Here is a 20,192-nt window from a genome sequence, read left to right as displayed (position 1 = left end):
GGTAGGATATGTTTTTTTTTTGTATATTTTTTACTCAATTGTTTTTTACGTATTGCATGTTTTTGTGATCAGCATAATTAAGTTACGAGTGTTTATTTGATAAATACATGTGATGCAGATGTAGAAATCAATGAGTAATCGTGATCTCAACATCAACCCCTCTGCGTTTGCGTGTTTACTCCTGAAAGACTACACCTCCCACAATGCATTGCGCTTCCAACATGGCGTCTCACCTCGCAGTGTGACATTTGTCAACAAGACCAAACCGTTGCTAAAGGAATAAAGGACAGTGCACCGAGGTACTGACATCACAGAGAGGAGGATGAAACTGCTGCTGACGGTGTTGAGACGAACCCAGAAACCGGCTCTGTACCGCGGACACCGGAACCGGAGTCTGAGCTCCTCTCCCAGCAGCGGCCTCTCACCTGTCCGGGATGACGCTCTGGTCGTCGGGTCAAGCCAGGAGCTCGTGCGGAGACTCGGCTCGCAGGTGGAGGTGAGGACGAGCTTCATCACGGAGGAGGAGGAGGGGGCTTTTCTACAGGAGCTGGAGCCTGGCCTGAAGAAGAAGCGTTATGAATATGACCACTGGGACGATGTAAGTCATGGTAGTGATGGTACACGCATTAAGTCGAGTTACTCAAGTAGAAGGTTAAAGTTAAAGTACTGATTTAACTAACCTCATGAAGTGACTGTGTTATAAAAGTTGATGTCACTGTTGTCACTGTTAATGTTTTTTTTTTTACCTCTGGTTTTTTGTGCGAAGCTGAAGCCTCAGATTCAAAAGAGTACTACGGAAGCCCTGAGCTGCTTTCCAACACTAGTGGTGCTTTCCATTTACCTCGGAAGTCGGATTTCGGAGCTGGGAATGACGTCACACTGAGTTTTAGTTTTACGAATTTGCAACAAGTAGAGTCCTTGAAAGAAAGCCCTCTCTCAAGGACTCTGGCAACAATTAAGAAAAGCAACAAGTGCGCCCCCAGTAGTAACTTTGTTTTGTTGTTATGGCGACAATTAGACAACATCACCACAGATATAACTTGCACTTGCGATTTTTTTAAGGACTACAGTTACAGCTTGAACTGTTGATGCACTGTTCAAAGCCGTGTACAAATGTGCTCACAGGCTCAAGGCGGCATCCAGTTCTACCTCATCATTATTTCACAAATCCTTTTAAGGCCACAGTTCAAGGGACAAAAGCAACACAAAACTCTTTCTTCCCAGATGTTTGCATTTTGATCAGTTATTATAATTTCACTGAAGTAATAACACAGCTAGAGCAGCGTGACACTCATCTTAGGTATTTGTGCTGTGTTCACTTGCCCCACATTCAGGCGATTCACGGGTACCGAGAGACGGAGAGAGCGAGGTGGGGTGCGGCCTGTGAGGAGGTCTTGAACCGTGTCCGGTCCTCCGCCTTTCCTGAGGGTAGTCAGCTCCTCGGGCCGGTGCACATTTTAGATCTGGACAAGAACGGCTTCATCAAGCCTCACATCGACAGTGTCAAGGTAGCTGTCTTTCTTTTTTTTTCTCACTCCACAGAAAGTACCTTCAGGATGTTTGTTCTCATCATTTGGCTGTCATTTTTGTTTTCAGTTCTGTGGTAGCACCATCGCCGGGTTGAGTCTCCTGTCTGACAGTATCATGCGCCTGGTGAGGGAGGATAACAGCAGTGAATGGTTGGACCTGCTGTTGCCGCGACGCTCCCTCTACATACTGAGGTTTAGTATTTACTGCACTCTACTCAAATAATATCATTTGGTTTAGTTTGAACAGGAAGTATGTGAGATCCTTATGGCTACGCAGGGATGTCAATACACAAGGAAACGGCTCGGCTCAGAACAGGCTGTTTCTGTGTCTGTACCTTTAAATATGTAAATGAGCTGTGTCTGAGCACGCCCCCTCTCTGGAAGGAGATGTGGCTCGTGCTTCTCGCTCCATGTCCTATTGTTTACGGTGAGAAGGCAGACTCAGAGGGCAGAACAAACACCTAGCTGTGGGAGTGTCACCCACTTGGGGGAGGGGTTACTGGCCTTTGTGATGTCATGAAGGGAAAATCTCCAAACGGCCTGTTTGAGCACACATTTTCTGAAAAGTGGAGCAGGCAAAAGACAGAGAGGATGGACTTTTCTCATCATTTGAGGGGTTTGTAGACAGACTAGAGACACGTATTAGTGATTACAGAATACAGAATTACAGAATATGAGACCTTTAAGCAAACAGTAATTTATTTATTGTCTTGTTCCTTTCACTTCCATTCAGGGATGAGGCGAGATATAACTTCACTCACGAGATCCTGAAAGAGGAAGACTCTGTGTTCAGTGGACAGCTAGTGCCCCGTCTGCGCCGTATCTCCATCATCTGTCGGAACCTCCCGGGTTAAATCCCGCTTGGACTCAAATTGAAACACTGACAGAACAAAACCTGAATTTTGAGGACTGTTATCTTTATTCAAAAAAAATGAAGCGGTTAATCCTCATTCTATTTAATGCAAGTGTCAAACTGAGATACTCTTCACACTGCACTGTTGTGTTGTCAGCTCACGCCTGTCAAAGTATGTATTACACTCAAGATCAAGATCGCTGAATGAGCCAATAACTGTTTCCCGTGGAGCAGAAGCAACAGCTGATTTAAAGTAAACATGTTTCTGCACAACTCTACACAAACACTGAATCATCTTGGCTTAAGATTAAAGATAAATTCAGTTATGAATCACAGCAGGAATGTTCAATATTGATGTATAAAATATCAGTTTATGAGATCTTTTTTCAACGGAGCCTGCTGCAAACCCTTTGATTTTGACATTTATTTTGTGTCTCTCTACTTCTGTATAATACAGACTCTTTGTGAATAATTTACAAATAAAGCTTGGCTGTATAAAGGCTCTCCTCGCTTTAATAATAATGATAATACTGCACGGCTAATGTTACAAGGTTCTTTGAGGGAATGGGATTCTCTTGTGTTAAAGATGGCTTGTTTTGTTCGCTGCACAGGAGGATCAGATCACTTCATATTTTCAGAAACATCGATTATTATTCAACAATGGCATGCTGGATCTTTTGGAAGGCTGGCATATTTAAGTCACTTTTGATGTATTTTACACATTTTTTAAAAGTTCTTCAATTGATTTGTTTGAGTCACAATTCCACTGAAGTTTCCACTTTTTGTTTCTAAATGTTTACACACAGGAAGTCAGGTTCAAGGAGAAAAAGTGAAGTGGTAGTAACAGACTGTATGACAATCAGGATTGCAGAAAAAAAAAAATCATCGGTGCCAACCTTGCCCTGCATCCGAGAGATATACCACCAGTCCAGGAAACGGGCTGGTGACATCACTGCAGAGTCAGACTCCTCCCACCCTGGATACAAACTGTTCCTGATATTTCATGTTATCCTTTAGTACACAGAGAGCTCAGTTCACCGAGTGTGTGTGAGCACACCTGGCCAATAAAGCTGCTTCTGATTGTGACCAGCAGGTGGTAGCACCTCAGGTAGAGACAGGAGGTAGGAGGAGTCACAAGTGACCTCCCACACCTTCACCCTGTTCATCACTTTGAAAGTGAAGGGGAAACAAACCCAAGCAGTACCTGGAGTACATGTCAGACGAGAGAGTACAGATAAATTAAATTCTGCAGTAAAATCTGACTCACTTCAGCTCTCCAACACACAGGTAAGAAGAATTGATCATACTTTTATTTAAAACCTTAATAATGGGAATATGCAGATAGTAGATCTAATCAACATATTTCATAGGAGCTTAAATGCAGGGGGGGGGGGGATCCAGTTGACTGATGTTTTCTGTATTTAAAGGAATGCAGTGAGGACCTAATGTTTATTTATCATGTTTAGTTTTCATTGTGTCACTTGGAAAAGGAGAGTTCAAAGCCCGGGTCAAATATGGAAGCAAGGCCCATGCGTGTTTTGGTGACTGGTGGATCTGGTTTGCTGGGTAAGGCCATCGAGCATGTGGTGGGTCTGGAAGGAGGGAAACTGGAGGGAGAACAGTGGATCTTTCTGTCTTCCAAGGATGCAAATCTGACGTAAGTTCCTCCTGTCCTGTACACTGACTGTATATATTTAGTAGTAGGGATGTAAAGATGAATCGTAAAAATCGCGGTAAATCGATTCAAAGGAGTCAAGATTCATATTGGTAGTCTGAAAAATGAATGGCAGTAATATGGTGAGCGTCAGCAGCTGTAGAGCAGAGGCGGTTGGCTGCTGCAGAGCAAGATTTAGAAATTGAGGACGCACCGCCGTCTTTTAAAAACTGAGTACAAATATTACAAGAAGATAGGGAACTACACAAATAGCACAACCAACATGATGCAGCATTTAATCCACACCACGACGAGAACCAATCACCTCCCCTTGTTGAGAGAAAAAAAAACATTAAAAGGCCAAACCACACTGACAAGTTGTCGGGGTTTGAGCCCCTAAAGGATTCTTTCTCAGTCATCATTTGTCTTCAGTCTCATTTTGTAAAAATGAGTGAATCGTAACATCCTTATTTAGGAGTGAATGTGTTAGTCTCCAATTTGTCTTCTACTGCACTTTTCTGCACGTTGCAAAAAGACTTCACTGGTTTAAGGAATCTACAGCCTCGCTCAGGGGAACATAAGAGGTTGTTATGATTGTTACTGGTCACCTCGGCTGGTTGTCTGTCTCTATATGTCAGCCCTGTTATTGACCGGCGATCAGTCCAGGGTGTAACCCCGCCTCTCGCCCAATTACAGCTGGGATCAGCTCCAGCACCCCCCACGACCCTGAACGGGGGATCCTGGTCCCTACGATGGAAGCGCACCGATTACGTCCAAGAGTCTCTCCTCTCTGGGGAAAGGTTCCTGTTGTGGAAACACAGGTTTAAGCACCCTAAGGTTACAAAACGTTCTATTTCACCTCTGCACTTTCTGTGTGAAATCCTAAAACAGAGACGCTGGACAGACCAGAGCGGTGTTTGAGAAGTATCGTCCCACGCACGTCATCCACCTGGCTGCAAAAGTGGGAGGCCTCTACCTGCACATGAGGGAGAACCTGCACTTTCTGGTGAGACAATGATGCAATTTAGGGGAATATATGTGGACCCTGATGACGAGGCGGGGGTCTGTGGGGAAAATGTCGTCTTTAAAATGTGATGCCAGGGCAGTAACAGTCTGACACTTTTAACAGAGGGACAACCTAAAGATCAACGACAACGTGCTTCAAACAGCCCATGAGATGGGGGTCACCAAGGTGGTGTCCTGTCTGTCCAGTTGCATTTTCCCCGACAAAACCACGTATCCCATCAATGAGACCATGGTAAGCTTTTAAAATGTGTTTGATAGTGAACGCTCCCTTCCCCCTTCACCTGGACCCAGAGCACCTCACCCCCTCCCTCCCTCCTCCATACACTGACTCTCTGCAGCACACAGAACTCTTGCTCCCCCCCCCCGCCCCCGCCCAATATGGCTCACATATCTGTCTTAATTATTTGAATGTATTTTGTACTTTCACTCCTCGCTCTCTCACAGATCCACGACGGCCCCCCTCATGACTCTAACTTTGGATACTCGCATGCTAAAAGGATGATCGACGTTCAAAACAGGTGAGCAGCTGTGCAACGCAAACAAAGGCGCGGAGTGGAGACACGGTTCAAATCCATCACATTCATGACGAACAAAAGTCTGCAGAGGCCGCACCTGATTAGACAAGTAGTTTCTTTTGTTGTTTTTACTCTTCAAATCCATGCTTTAGTGACTGAGAAAACATCCATAACTGGCTGATATGTATTGAGCCTGTTTTTAAAACCAGTTCTCCCTCTGTGTGTGTGTGTGTGTGTGTGTGTGTGTGTGTGTGTGTGTGTGTGTGTGTGTGTGTGTGTGTGTGTGTGTGTGTGTGTGTGTGTGTTGACAGGGCTTACTTCCAGCAGTATGGTCATCATTACACAGCAGTCATCCCCACCAACGTGTTCGGTCCCTGCGACAACTTCAACACAGAAAACGGTCATGTGCTGTCGGCGCTGATCAACAAGACATACACGGCCCAAAGTGAATAACGCGCACACACACACACATTCCTGCTCGATGCTCGCGCAGGCTACAAGGTGTTAATAATATCACTTAAAACTTAAGAGTCTTTTTTTTTTTCTTTCAGAGGAAGGGACTCCTCTGACTGTGTGCGGCTCTGGAGCTCCTAGAAGACAGTTTGTGTATTCTCTGGTAGGGTACCTGACATGATATGACATCATGATAACACAACGCGTCGGTTAAGAAAAACCTACGTTATCAAACTTCCTTTATCGCCCATTTCTTAGGATTTGGGACGCCTAATCATTTGGGCCCTGAGGGAATATGAAGAAATCAGCCCCATCATCCTGTCTGGTGAGTGCGGAGCCGCTTTCACATGGTGGTGATCGTCTTAATGCACTTTGGAGAAACTGTCGTCTGACGCTCCAAAGGGAAAAGATCGAAGGTTAAGACACATTGCTTTGCGAACATAAAATTCACACATTAACTGTTTGTTTCTTTTTCAGTCGGTGAAGACGATGAGGTCTCCATTACAGAGGCGGTGGACATGATTGCGGAGGCTTTGAATTTTGAAGGCCAAATAAACGTATCCTTGCTGCATTCCCAGAATGATCCGATGTTGACGAACTAGTTTATCATACCAGCAGAGCCCGACTGATTAATCAGTCTGCCGATAATATCAGCTGATACTGACACACCAAGCAGACGGCAAAGAACTACTAGCGACGAATGGCCGCCTGTGGCCAACAGGGGCCGACGGGTAGCGACGACCGCTCACCAAAGGTCCAACTATAACCGATAAATATATATCTCTAAAGATTGGACATAGATCAAAGAAAGATATCGGCAAATTTAGCTGTATCAGATTTTTTCTCTTCCTAATATCGATATCGGCCCCAAAATCGGTCGGGCCCTAGTTAATGTATCTCTTTAACTCCTCAGAGGCTTCTTTGAACCTTGTACACTTCTTTATTTTAGATGAACTAAAGCTGCCTGGCCTGAAGTCATGAATTTAGAATTTGTTATAGTCATATGCCACTTCTGCAGCAATAAGTGTGTCACACACTTTGTTGCTGCATCGGTGTATTACCTTAAATTACACACTGTCCTTGACTCGTAACACCAGTATGACACCAACATGTCAGACGGCCAGATGAAGAAGACAGCCAGCAATGCCAAGCTGAGAAGCTACCGCCCTGACTTCACCTTTACCCCTCTGAAAGAAGGTAAAAAAAAAAAACAGGTCACTTTAAAGCCCGTTTGAGTGGCTGGAATTTTAAAACTCTGTTTTTTTGCTGACATCACAAATATATTCTGTAGTTTTCCTAAGAGAAGTGTGAGAAGCTTAAAAAAAAGGCTCAGTGAAAGACATCTCTGTGCTGCTCAACTTACAAGCGAGAGATTTGAATGAATATTTGCATGCATCCTCAGTCTGGTTAAAAGTGATTTGATTACTTTCTTTCTGTCGTTTCAGCGATAAAGATGACCTGTGACTGGTTTATAACCAACTATGACATAGCCCGGACATGACGAGACCAAACACTGAGCTGCAAATGTGGACTGATTTTAGTTGTGGAGTGGTATTGTTTGACAATATGGTGCTGGTTTGCAATATTTTAGAAATTTTTATTAATTTTTTTAAAGAATCTGTGAGAGGTGACAAGAAACATTCAATGGATTCTTGTTCCTCGTGTCCCTGGCTGTACCCCTGAGAATATTCAGCAGATTTTACTGTAGTGTTTTTGAAATAATTAAAGTTGAGAGTTGAGACAATGCTGTACTTTTTAAAGCTGTGTTCAGAGTACTCCTTTTAGCTACACTTTTATTAAATTATTTATTTAAATACTAAAGTGTTTGTATTATCATTTGCCAATTAATATACAATAGCAATCTTTTTTAAAGGTACAATATGTAACTCTGACCCCTAGTGTTTAAAATGGGTACTGCAGTCCAAATTCATAACAGTGGAGAGAGCTGTCTCCCCCCCCCGCCCCCTCCTCTCTAGAGTCAATGCTCACGCAGGTTGCCATGTGGTCAACACTGAAGCTTCAGTGTTTATCCAGCTCTGCATGGGTCTGTAAACCTTTCTGTGTTCTAACCTCTCTCCATTTTTCAAAAGCATCTCCAATATTGATCCTAGTTTGAGCACGTTTCTGCTCGTGGAGCTTATTAGAAACATGCAGAGGCTTTTTAGGTCGGGTACAATCACTTCTATCTGAACCACTTCTCTTGCCCGCTTCCATCACTGCAACACCTGTTGACCTGATAACTGCTCTCATATCTGGCAAACCGAGGGGCGTCCAAAACGGCCGTGTGGTGGGGTCGCCTTAAAAGCGTCTACCTTCTCTGGTCCAAACAAATCCAGAGCATTCAGGACCAGAATCTAAAGGAGAACATACTGGCTGCTGCATTGTTGTCAGAGAAGCCAGCACTTCAACATAGCATGTTTCCTTAATGTCTGATCAGATAGTAAGGTCACTTTATCATTTCACTCAGTACACATCTCACTGATTTTATGAGACAGATTGGATACAAAGAGAAAAGTTTAACACTGCTATGGATTTCAGTCTTTATTAGAAAAGTTACTACCAAAGAAAAACATTTGTTTTTTATTTATCCAGCTCTAAGTTGAAGTGTTCACACATGGAGAAAAACCACACAGACTCTGAGCAGATCTCAGACTCTAATAAACAAGCTCCCAATACTGAACACAATCCTTTTTTTATTACTACCACCTGTGCAGACAGTTTTAACCTCAGTCCTGTGGCATCTCACAAAAATAACGTAACCTAAACCTCTTCCCCAGGGGGTCAGAGTTTGCCAAAAACACCCACAAACGTGTCACCTTGTCGCTCCATCCCCGCCTCTTGTTGTTCGGTTACTCTGTGAGGTAAAAGTGCATTTTGTCGTTCACGTTCTTGCGCTCCGGATTGAGGCGCTTCAGGATCTGTGCCAGCACGTTGACGGTCTGCTCACTGCTCAAACCCGTGCGCTTCGTCTGGAACTTCTTCAGCAGGTCTTTGGTGGTCATCGGTTTACGGATCAGGTAGCGCCGGACCGCTTCCTCTGTCAGCTGCACATCACTACGGAGCAGAGGGACACAGAAGACAATATGTAATCCTGTTCACAAACAGCCAGTCAGGCGGTTTCTTCTTAGGATTTTAAACACATATCTTTGTGTTTTGTTTAAGGATTACATCATAGTTTTCTCTTGATGCCCCCAAAAGAGCGACTTGTTACTGATACTTTTAGTCTCCTGATTGACTACAGAGATGTTTGATACATGCATGCATCCTCTCAGTGGCTCCACTCTCTGGACACTGTGTAACATCATGCTGAATTGAGGTTTATGAATAACAAATATTAAGGCTCTAACTCCTCATTGTACTTTGTATGCTCGACTTGGCCGGCCTGCATTGACTAAATCCCGGGCATGTTTTTATTTTAAGAGCATTCCTTAACTTTCCTTCCCTCGTTCTTGTTTAATTTTATTCATTTGAAAAATGTTGGAAGCTACAGTCTTCGATCTGTGACCCGTTAGGCAAAGCTTCTTCTTCCTCTCTGTCCAGGAAGTGCGTCTGGAAATGGGGAAAAGAGGTTTTCCAGGTACGCCGCTCGTGCTGCAGGAGGATTTGGGTCTTAAAACCATTTAAAAGTAGAAAGAAGGTGTTGGAGGAGGATGCATCGGGTGGAAGATGCCTGTGCCTGTAACTTAAAATGTGCCGCTGCCTGTCGTGGACACTCTTTAAAACAAAAAAAAGATTCTTCTTCTCATGAGGCTGGTTGAATAAACTTTAAACTGACATATTTATCATGCACAACAGTAAAGAAGTTCAGTACCTTGAGCTAGGAGTAGATTTCCCTGATGGGGGTTGAGGTGTACTCTTCCCTGAAGGGGCAGGGCTCTGACTGCTGGGCTCCATCTTCAGCCTTTTGGCAGCTGGTGAGTCCGTGCCAGGACCCGGAGTCGGCCTCTTACCTGAGGGGCGGAGACATTCAGATAGACGTGTTACTTTATAAAAAAACATCTCTTATTTGTCTTATATAAAGGGGTCACTTTCTAAAGGTGTGTTTCTAAACTGTGTTATGGTGTACGGGCTAACACCTTGCTCCAGCTTGCTTGCAGCAGCGCGGAGTGTGTTGGAGGTGGCGGCAGAATCGATGGACGGCGTGCCGGGGCGACTTCCTGTCCTGGAGCTTCCTGCAGAGCCACGCCCACCTCCACGTTTAGGAGGCGTGCGCTTCTTCTGAGAGGGGGGAAAAAAGAGAGACATGTTTGTTGCAACGAAGACAAACACTTTCACACATTCTCTGTTGACATTAGAAAGACACATTATGTACCATGAACAAAGCAGAGGCCGTCTCTCCCTCGATGTCGCTGTCGTCTGAGCTCTCCGACTCTCCGCTGCTGTCTGTGATAGAAAAATCCACACAACTCAAATGAAGCAGGAGGGGGAGTCACATGACACTGTTCATTGAGATCTGATTCCTGAAAGGACTTTTCTCAGATTGTCGTCTGTTTTCACCTTTTTTCTTCTTCTTTTCCGCCTGCACCGGAGTTTTCTTCCCTTCCTCTTCTTCCTCCTCCTCTTTTGTCTCCTCTTCGTTGGGCTTCTCCTCCTCGCTCTCTTCCTCGCTTTCAGACGCCTCGTCGATGCCTACAACAACGACAAACATTTGACCACTCGTTCGATAAAGCACAGAGATATATAATCTAAGTGCTTATATAATCTAATGTCATTTCTAATGGCACTTATAATGAAAGAGAATTGTTGGCAGTGTGAGGACACACTCTCATTAGATAACTCATAAATCTGTAGTTGTTGTTTACCTTTTGGATGCTCCTCTGCTTTGCTGGGCTGTCCCTTCTCTGGCTCCTCGTCTGAGCTGTTTTTGGAAAACAAAACAACGTTCTGGTTAAAGTCAAAACAAAAAAACACACTGTTTTTCTCACACCACAGTACCAGACATCTTGTGAAACAATGACGTGGACCTGACCTGCTTTCGTCCGACATGTAATCCACCTCCAGACCCTCGTAGTCGCCATCATCGCTGTCCTCTAACGCCTCGTGCTCGCCGCCCTTTTTCTTCTTCTTCTTTCCTTTTCCCTTCCCCTTGTCTTTCTTCGCCTTCGCCTTGCTCTCTCCATCTGTCCAAAACAAATAAAAAAAGGAGACGATAACTTGCTGACAGAGGGAAGAAAACAACTCTTCCCTTACAGAGGAATATCCCCTCTCTCTCTTTAGTCCCACCAGTTTCTCTCTCCTTACCGTCTCCCATACTGCTGTCGCTGTCGTCGCTGCTCATCTCCAGGTCTTCTTCCAGGTCGTGAATGCGCAGGTCGCCCCCTCTCCCACCGCCCTTCTTCTTCTTCTTCCCAGACTTCTCTCCCTCGTCTTCATCGTCCGGCCCTCGCTCCTGCTCCCTGAATCGTCTCTGAAGCATGATGCTGAAGTGATTCACTACTTTGTTCCGCCTGTAAGAGGAGGAGATTGAGCTTGAAGTTTATAAACACCAGATGGGTGAACTGAGTGTGTTTTTTTTTTGTTCACTATAAAAGCAACCCACCCTCCCTCTTTGCCCCCCCCCCCCCCTCCCTCCCCTCTCTCTCACCTGCCCCATTCCTCCTCGGCCTCCTCAGCAGTGAGAGTTCGGTGCTTGGCCAGAGGTGTGAAGTTGTACCAGCCGTGGACAGGAAATGCCTCAAATGCTCCATCGGGACACTGAGTGAAGATGTAGTAGGATGCATTTTCTGTAACACCACCCTTCTTTTGACCTTTGAACCTGACACAAACGTGAACACAGACAGGAGAGAGTACTTTAGTTTTATTGTACACAGGAGGATCCATCACCTGATCTGTGTAACGGGAGAGAAACACAAATCTATAACGTCTGCTTCAGTCATAGCGCAGATATTCAGGCATGTGAAGATCGTACATTTATTGTTGAAAATAAGTCAGTCAGGGGGTCAAGAAGCGTCAGGGTCTCACCTCTTGCCTGCCTTCCCGTTGACCTTTAAGATCCAGGGCTGGTCCTCCACTTTGAACTCACGCGTCACGATACCGTACTTCTTCCTCCGCGCTTCCTCTCGCTGTTTTTTACCAAACTCACTGCCGGCCGCGCCGTCCTGCGACTCTTCTTCCCCGTATATCCGCCGAGCGCTCATGTCTCTTTCCATTCGAGCCTGACAGAAGGAGGAAGGAGATGTTACGACGCTTCAAACTAAAGCATTGTTATTATGACTGCTTACTTTCCATGTTTCTATAAAGGGGTAAATAGGTTGCTTTGAAATGATCTATCAGGCGAATCCGAGGCCCAAAAATATAACAAGTGCTGTCAGTCATGTGTTGACACCCGGACTTGAACCCACCTGTGTCCAGGCGGAACAGTTGACTTTGTCTCCTGAATTGAAGGCCATGATGTTGTACTTCTTGCTGGTGTTTCTACAACACAAACAGAAGAGCAAATAAAAAGTCAGTCACTGTACCTGCTTTCTCCTTTAAACACCACAGGAATAAAGACATTAACAATCCCTACATGTAGTCATGCTGTGCTTTAATAAATGTCTTCTATGTTTCTATGTGCTGTCCTCTGTGTGGTTGTTGACATTTCCCAGAGGGTTAATAAAGGTTTCATTCATTCCTCAATTTCAAAGTTTTGTTTTACTTATCAGGTACATTTCATCTTTGCACACAAACAGTCAGGAAACATCTGTGTTTCTATTTATGTCCACTTGTATCACACAGAGAATCAGTCACAGGGCTTGTCCCGAGCCTGAATATTTGCATGTCAGTCCATGGTACTCACTTTGGGACTCTCACAGTGTATTCTGTGCCCGAGGAAGTGCTGCTCCCCTGAAACACACACACACACACATTCAGAGGAGTTAATTGAGATGTTGTCGTCTCAGTGCTTAATGTTCTGTTTTAATATGAAGGCCATGCAGAAACACGCAATTCAAATAAACACATCGTTCTCACAACTATCTCCAGTGTTGTAAAAACATGCACAAATAGAACTGTTCTCATGTTTCTTACAGTGTCAGTAAAACTGGACAACATCAATATCTACACAGTTATGCAAGAAACAATACAATCAACATGTTAACTTAACACATGTTCTAAAAGGACAGATGTTTCTTAACTTCAGGAACGCCACAGTAACAGCAGAGTCGGACTGTTGATGTTTATTCTGTTATTGTACTGAGTTCCTGTCTTTGTTTTGACTGTCAAAAAATGTGTTCTATAAATGAAGTTATTATAATTATTAATATGGTAATGATAAGCTTCCTGTTCCCCCACTGTGTCTCCAGCAGTCATCGCTTCCTGATTAAATTGTATTTCTGTATTCTGTATTTGTTCTTGTGTTGCCTGGGTTCTTATGATGGTTCTTGTGATGGTCGGGTTCTATATGTCTGTTGGGTATCGTGCACTTTGGGTTCTTTTCTGTTGAATTGTATTTAATTATTTTTAGTATTTTGCATCTGTTATATTCTTACTGTTGTTTATGTTCTTCTGTGTTTGGTTTAGTTTGTTCTTGTTTTTGCTGTTTGTCAAAGCACTTTGTAAACCTGTGTTTTTAAAAGGTGCTATATAAATAAAGTTATTATTATTATTATTACTATGTGATGCACTGTCCCTGATTAAAAGTCACAAAAGAGAAAACTTACCAGGGAAGTCATTGTTGTTGGTTTCTCTGGATTTTCTCACCACATAAACAGCTGCTTCGGGATAGTTGAGTCCACTGTAAACAAAAAGTTTAATGTCTTAAATAAGATATAAAAGACGACGGAGAAGCCCTAGCTGTAATTTATCTGTTTGTTGGTGATCAGTGGAAGTCTATCCTTTATCAGAAGCCCGTAAAGTGGAGTGAAGGTTGTTATAATTTAACATAAATCGCGATAACGCGGTTTCTTTGTATCAAAACATCTGTAGTCTGTTAGCAGCAGATGCTAACACGTTAGCTAGCCGTGTCGAGACGGTACCGCCATCATTCAAAGTTACAAATTTAACGGGAAATAAAGTTTAAATGAAGGGACGTGAACAATAAGCAGAAGTCGAGCTCATGGAGACGATAACAACAAACTCAATTAAACATTTCTAGCTCATTTACCGGTGCGTACACTCGTCTACAAACCGTAACCAACGTCGTTGTCCCGCTTGTTTATGTAGTCGACAGTAAACATAGGACCACCAGGAGAATGGTTCCTAGTCGCCATCGACGCTCCTTTATTTCTGTTTAATGTTTGCGAAGTTATGGCGGCTCTTCTTTCGTTGTATTATCTTTCAAGTTAGCAAAATTGTGCCCAACTGCAAGGGACCAAGTAATGAACAGTTCGTTTGTATAATATTTGTTTCAGCCTTGAGTTTTGTTTGGAAACCATTGACCGGAAGTATGACTTTACTACTCTGTCTGCCTTGACTCTACTGTGATCAACAACGCTACTTAATTAATTTAAAACAATTTATACTATAATAAAAAAAAACTGCTATCCAGTGGTCAATGGGCGTCACCTCTGTTTATAGTGATTAAATGTAATTGTATCTAGCTTGTTTACATGGGTACAACTTCAGTTACTGTCTATGACAACAAGACTGCAGAACAACAGGGATTATTAACAGAACCATTTTCAAAACGAACAACGCTTATTTGTTTATAATGTTTTCGTTTCAGTCGTTCATAATGATATTATCTCGCTATGTGTCTACCAAGGTCGATTTTATTAATCTAACATAATGCAGGACCACTCTGTGATTTAGATGAGCAGTTTAGTATTACGGTTAATTCTTTAGAGGTTTTGGCGCCCCCCTGTGGCCACAGTTTGAACTACAATGACCACAATTAGTCAAGCTAGCGGAAAAAAATACTCAGCCTGTTCCGGTGAATACTTTCAAAATAATATGACAACTCTAATGATGATTTAATTTTTGTGTTGCAGTTCCACACTTTGACCACTAGATGGTAGTGGAAACTCATTTTTAATACGTGTCTCTTAAAACCTCGAACTAACACGGCAGTAATACATAATAATTAAATAATAATAACAATATTGAATAAATAAACGACTGAAAATGAATAAGACAAACAATTATACTGAAGACAATCACAAAATCTCCGAAAAAACTATATTTAAAAAAAATATATATATTCTGTCCACAATGAAGTGTATAAATTAAGGTGTAGAAACAAGGGACATTGAGGTTTCCCTCATTTCCAATGATTAAAAGCATATCAAAACAAGCAGCAACAAAAAAACAAACACTTATAATCGATTATAAAAATGTGTAATGTTAGCTAACTTATGGCCACTCTGTGATTTAGTTTAGCATTACAGTTTGAAATCTAGCAGGATTGCTAGAAAGATTAGTGCTGACTTATCGAAATTCTTGTTGTTTTGATTTCTGGCCCTTGTTTAATTTTTTTGTCCTCGCTCCAGATTGTTGTCTACTTACATTTGCCTGATATTTACTTTTGGAAAACATTGATTTTTATTTATTTATGTTTATATAGTCTTGATTTAAGTTTGAATTAACTTGTTCCTGTGTATTTTGCTGTTGTATGTTCATCCTCTTTAAGAGTTTGTATAAACATTTTGTTAAATTTGTCGTTTGGGATTCTTAGCGCCCTCCTGTGGGCACAGTACGGAACTACACCGACCTAAACTGGTCAAGCTATAATCATTCAATTACAAAAACAACCGAGAATAATTAAAATACTCACAATAAGAAACAAAGTGGCTAGAAATAAAAAAATAAACTCCGCAAGCGGTTTGTTGAGAGGACTCACTCTGAGTGGCTGTTCAGCTCAGCCAATCAATTCGCGAGAATGAAAACCGGAAGTGAGGACGGCAAGTAAACGACGACAGTCAAGAGGGCACACATGAGAAGAAGTACCCGCTGACGGTCTCATCCGAGGATCACAACATGATGGCGGCCTGGACAGAGGCAACAGAGGGCCGTCTGATCACCATGATCCAGGAGAGACCACCTCTGTTCGACCTCACGGACAAACTCTACTCCAACCGAGTGGTTAAAATAGCACTGTGGAGTGAGATCGTAAATAAAATGATCATATCAGGTTAGATTTTCACTGTAGTCACTTTAGCTGGAAACGTTGTTGGCACTGCATGTAGACATGATTTATGTATTTCTACTGAAAGGGACATGGTGTACTGTGCAGACTATTATCAGAGTTACCTATAAGATTGTTTACATCTGTAGTCCCTGTGCATGCATCACATCAGTCCACAGTGAAATTCACAACATAAACAATAATAATAAAAGGGTAAGAGCCACACGAAAAAAAATAAATAAATAAATGCCTTTGTGTCTCAGAGAAAGAGCTCAAGAAGAAGTGGGAGTCTCTGAGGACCCAGTACACCCGCTACAAGAGACTTCCTCCACCTGGAACTTCTGGGGTCCAAAAGACAGGCAGGCAGCAGTGGATCCTGACCCGGCTGCAGTTTTTGGAGCCTCATACAAAGAGGAAGGAGACCGCGTCAAATCTTGCCATCAGGGTAAATTAACTACATTTTCTGCTGAGTTAAATAAAACGTTGTTTTCTTGCCTTTTTCATTTATAAGGAGTGGCCCGCTGATTGTCCAGTTGGGGGTTTCTGTCTCTGTTCACATGTAGCCTTTCATACATTAACTTGGTTTCATTCTCGTGAAGTGTGTCTTTAGCATCTGAATACAGCCATAGACTTATAATCTAAAAGTGTCTAACCAGTGAGGGAAGCGTGTACTCGCACTGGACACCTGACCACACCCCGGCCCAAATTTCAGGTTAACCCAACGATAGCAATCTTCTGCTTTTGTTACGGATGCTTGCTGAACAGTTTTAAGAATCCATCGTGTTAAATTCCCCTCATTGTGAATTTTTTTTTCTTCAAAGGAACATTCACTGGCTGACTCTGACTCGCCCTCTGACGGCGCCTGCAACGAGAACGGGACCAGTGCCCCTCTAGAGGATCACTGCGCTCCTCTTGAGGATCACTGCGCCCCCCTTGAGGATCCCTGCGCCCCTCTAGGTGATCCCTGCGCCCCCCTAGAGGATCCCTGCGCCCCTCTTGAGGATCCCAGCTCCCCTCTGAAGGAGCCCAGCTTCTGCGACGCTACGACAGGGACATGCGCTCCCCTGGCAGAGTCCACCGTCTGCAGAGAAGACTCTCAGTCGAAGCCGTTGACGAGCACCTCTAGGTCGGCCCCCTCCAGGCCCCGGGCGAAGAGAAGCAGAAGGATGCCCTACGAGTCTGCCAGCGAGGAGTCGTCTGACGAGTCTGCCAGTGAGGCGTCGTCTAAAATATTACTGCGGACAATCAGAAAAACCTTAGAGTGTCTAGATTCAAAGAAAGAACCGGATGAAATCGCGATATACTGCAAGATGGTTGAGAGCAGAATGCGGAAGTTGCCTCCACATGTGCTGCCATATTTTCAACATGAGGTGGACAACAGTCTGTTCAAATACTCAGTGGAGCAGAGCCATATCAAATCAGAAGTGAAAGATTGATATTCTTTTATTGTATATTATTTCATTGTATATCTTTTATACCACTATATAACCTTGTTAAAGTGACAATAAAACACTTTGACTATTTGCAATAGCTCTTCTTTAACAAGAGTGAACACCAGACAAGAAAGCAAAATACACAATTTTAATTCTGTGATTTCCGACTGCAGCGATTAGGGGAAACCGACGGGGTTGGGCCAGATTACTTAGAAATGTATTCAGTTATTGAATACAAATTGCATTATCCATGCATTATATAAATGAAATGGAATAAAAACTAAACCAGTACCAAATATTTTGCAGAAGGTATCTTTTTTTTTTTTTTTGCAGCAAGTGAAATATATTTTTGCAGTCCCTGAAAAATGTGTATTTTTAAATGTCTTGGTGTTTCATGAAATATTTGCACAGTTGACCTTCAGGGCCACCGTACTTAATTAACAAAACTGGTAACCTGAAGAGTAACTTACTATGATATACATTAGAATAGTTTTCCTAATGGAGCCAAGATACACACGAGTACTGACAAAGACCAGAAGGAGAGCACACATCACACCTGTTTTAAAATCTTTACACTGGCTGCCTGTTAGTTTCCGTGTTGATTTTAAAATTATTTTATTAGTTTATAAAGCATTACATGGCCTTGCACCAGACTACCTATCAGATATGATTTTAGTTTATGAACCAGTACGGCCCCTCAGATCCTCCAGTTCCTCTCTCTTAGTTGTTCCACAGAGCAGGACAAAAACCTTTGGCGATGCTGCTTTCAGCTGTTACGCTCCGAGACTGTGGAACAACCTTCCTGAGGGTCTGAGACGAGCCCAGAATATCGAGATTTTTAAACGCAGTCTTAAAACTCATTTATTCAGTCTGGCTTTTACATAGTGTTTTATATCAATTCAAATCTTAACATTACTGTATTGTCTTTTTATCCTACTACAATTTTAAATATTTCCCTCTTATGTATTTATTTTAATATCTTGTTGCTTTTATGTGTCGTATTTTATTTTTTCATTTTTATACATATTTTTTAATTCTTATTGGTGTGCATTGGTCTCTCAATGATTTTATAAACTACTTTTTTGTAAATAACTTTTCTGCACTCTAAAGCATTTTGAACTGCAATTTAATTTGTCAGAAAGGTGCTATATAAATAAAGTTTGATTGATTGATGATTGATAACCTCTTATTGTTGTTGGGCATAACCCCAGATGAAAATATATAAAACCCTAAAGGCAGTCGTTAGTTTCAGTGAAAAACATCTCTTTACTATTTAACCAAACGGATAAACTGTAAAGTTTCATTCTCAAACATCCTGTGAATCCTCTCTGAGAGCTCCTAACTTTCAAAAAGTCTAGCGAGGATTTTTAGATCAGGAACATTCTCAGAGCGACAAATGGACAGAAACTTTTATCTTAGTGAGGAGGCGGGCTCGACCCAGTTGCTAGGTGACACACATTTCTTCAGAAGCTGTGATTGATTGACCCAAAAAGAAAAAAGTCACATATAGAATCTAGCCAATCAAAGACATTGTGTAATTATGAACTCTGAAATTTAAATATGTGTGATCATTTGGAAGACATACTTTAAAAGTACATAGCCTACAAAATGTTTGAAGACCCGCTTCTGTAGCAGCCTCTTTGCTGATCGTTATAAGAGCATGTAAAGAGCCTTAATCAGCGATTGGATTCACCTGTGGAGGTAACCACATGTAGAGAAACTCCACATGCATGTCTCAATCTGCACTGGAAAAAATCAAAGATGGATTGAAATGTCTGCACAAATCATGGTCGTCTGTTCGGTTTAAATAAGAGTAAAAACGATGATTTTTTATGTCGGGTTTGATGAACATTTCTCGGTTTTCTCCTCAGCTTGAGAAACTCTACTTCGTGTTAAAAGTCCTCCACAGTTTTACACCTTAGCTTTCTTAAGGAGTAAGAAGCTTTGTGAATAACTTTCATCTTTACCAGGATCTAGTCTGAACTTTAAGGGGAAATTCTTAGAAAACGTCCTAACTCTAAGAATTTATTTTAGAACTAAGTTACTAAGAGCAACTATACTGAAAGTCTGTTTCCCCCTCCACTTGTAGTTTTAGGGATTTGTAAGTGATTTCCATACAGACTGGAGGTGCCATGTTACAGTTTTACAAGACAAATAGCCTGACAGGTGAGACAGGCAATCTGTCGTCTTAGAGGCGTTTCTGTCTTTGTATCATCATGAGCGCTAACAGACTGTCACATGTGACTCTTCAAAGCAAAACTGTTTTAACTTCTATTATTTAAAACATTCATAATTGTAGGACAATTTTTTCCTCTGCTTGCGCTTAATGGTGCTTAATTATGGAGCGTTCTAATTGATTACTCCTTCGTCCAAACTCAAGTGGAGGTGGGTTGAAGGTGTGCAGCTGGAGGAGAGCGGAGGCTTCAGAATAGCTTTGGTGTCGTCAAACAGCAGTTTGTTTTGGTTCAGTGCGGGTGCTCAAGGGCGACATCTACTGGATCAAAAGTCTCCCTTTAAACCAGGAGAACCTCATTAAGATTAAGAATCTCTTTTTTGCAAGAGTGTCCTGACTAAGAGTGGCATAAACCACAGAGCAGTTACAAACACAGATCAGTATGTCCTGAGTAACAGAGCAGAAAAGTCATTATTCAAAGCATCTACATCCTGATGCATCGTCATTCAACACC

General features: G+C 42.4%; 4 protein-coding genes across 4 annotated transcripts; 3 read left to right on the top strand and 1 right to left on the bottom strand.

Moving 5' to 3' along the window:
- The first annotated feature begins 192 nt into the window (after positions 1-192).
- Positions 193-2,882, top strand: alkbh7 (alkB homolog 7). The gene is made up of 4 exons (XM_061026692.1): positions 193-598; positions 1,335-1,508; positions 1,597-1,721; positions 2,263-2,882. Exons 1-4 carry the CDS (start codon positions 323-325, stop codon positions 2,381-2,383), a joined length of 696 nt encoding a protein of 231 aa, XP_060882675.1. The 5' UTR covers positions 193-322; the 3' UTR covers positions 2,384-2,882.
- A 970-nt stretch (positions 2,883-3,852) lies between these two features.
- LOC132995292 (GDP-L-fucose synthase-like) lies at positions 3,853-7,821 on the top strand. The gene is made up of 10 exons (XM_061065259.1): positions 3,853-4,039; positions 4,928-5,042; positions 5,166-5,294; positions 5,507-5,580; positions 5,889-6,022; positions 6,129-6,193; positions 6,289-6,355; positions 6,508-6,587; positions 7,128-7,227; positions 7,476-7,821. Exons 1-10 carry the CDS (start codon positions 3,897-3,899, stop codon positions 7,529-7,531), a joined length of 963 nt encoding a protein of 320 aa, XP_060921242.1. The 5' UTR covers positions 3,853-3,896; the 3' UTR covers positions 7,532-7,821.
- Positions 7,822-8,736: 915 nt separating this feature from the next.
- gtf2f1 (general transcription factor IIF, polypeptide 1) lies at positions 8,737-14,157 on the bottom strand. Its single transcript, XM_061065255.1, has 13 exons — positions 13,671-14,157; positions 12,809-12,855; positions 12,372-12,444; positions 11,992-12,185; positions 11,615-11,785; positions 11,272-11,477; positions 11,000-11,150; positions 10,833-10,888; positions 10,528-10,659; positions 10,343-10,413; positions 10,107-10,248; positions 9,842-9,980; positions 8,737-9,084 (listed from the first exon to the last, which is right to left on the bottom strand). Exons 1-13 carry the CDS (start codon positions 13,680-13,682, stop codon positions 8,880-8,882), a joined length of 1,599 nt encoding a protein of 532 aa, XP_060921238.1. The 5' UTR covers positions 13,683-14,157; the 3' UTR covers positions 8,737-8,879.
- A 1,693-nt stretch (positions 14,158-15,850) lies between these two features.
- LOC132954290 (uncharacterized) lies at positions 15,851-17,811 on the top strand. Its single transcript, XM_061026822.1, has 3 exons — positions 15,851-16,078; positions 16,336-16,517; positions 16,894-17,811. The coding sequence occupies exons 1-3, from the start codon at positions 15,925-15,927 to the stop codon at positions 17,506-17,508; spliced, it is 951 nt and encodes a 316-aa protein (XP_060882805.1). The 5' UTR covers positions 15,851-15,924; the 3' UTR covers positions 17,509-17,811.
- The last annotated feature ends 2,381 nt before the right edge of the window (positions 17,812-20,192 follow it).

Source organism: Labrus mixtus, chromosome 20 (genome assembly GCF_963584025.1).
Source record: "Labrus mixtus chromosome 20, fLabMix1.1, whole genome shotgun sequence".
Classification (NCBI taxonomy): Eukaryota; Metazoa; Chordata; class Actinopteri; order Labriformes; family Labridae; genus Labrus; species Labrus mixtus.
This window is presented reverse-complemented; position numbering and strand designations above follow the sequence as displayed.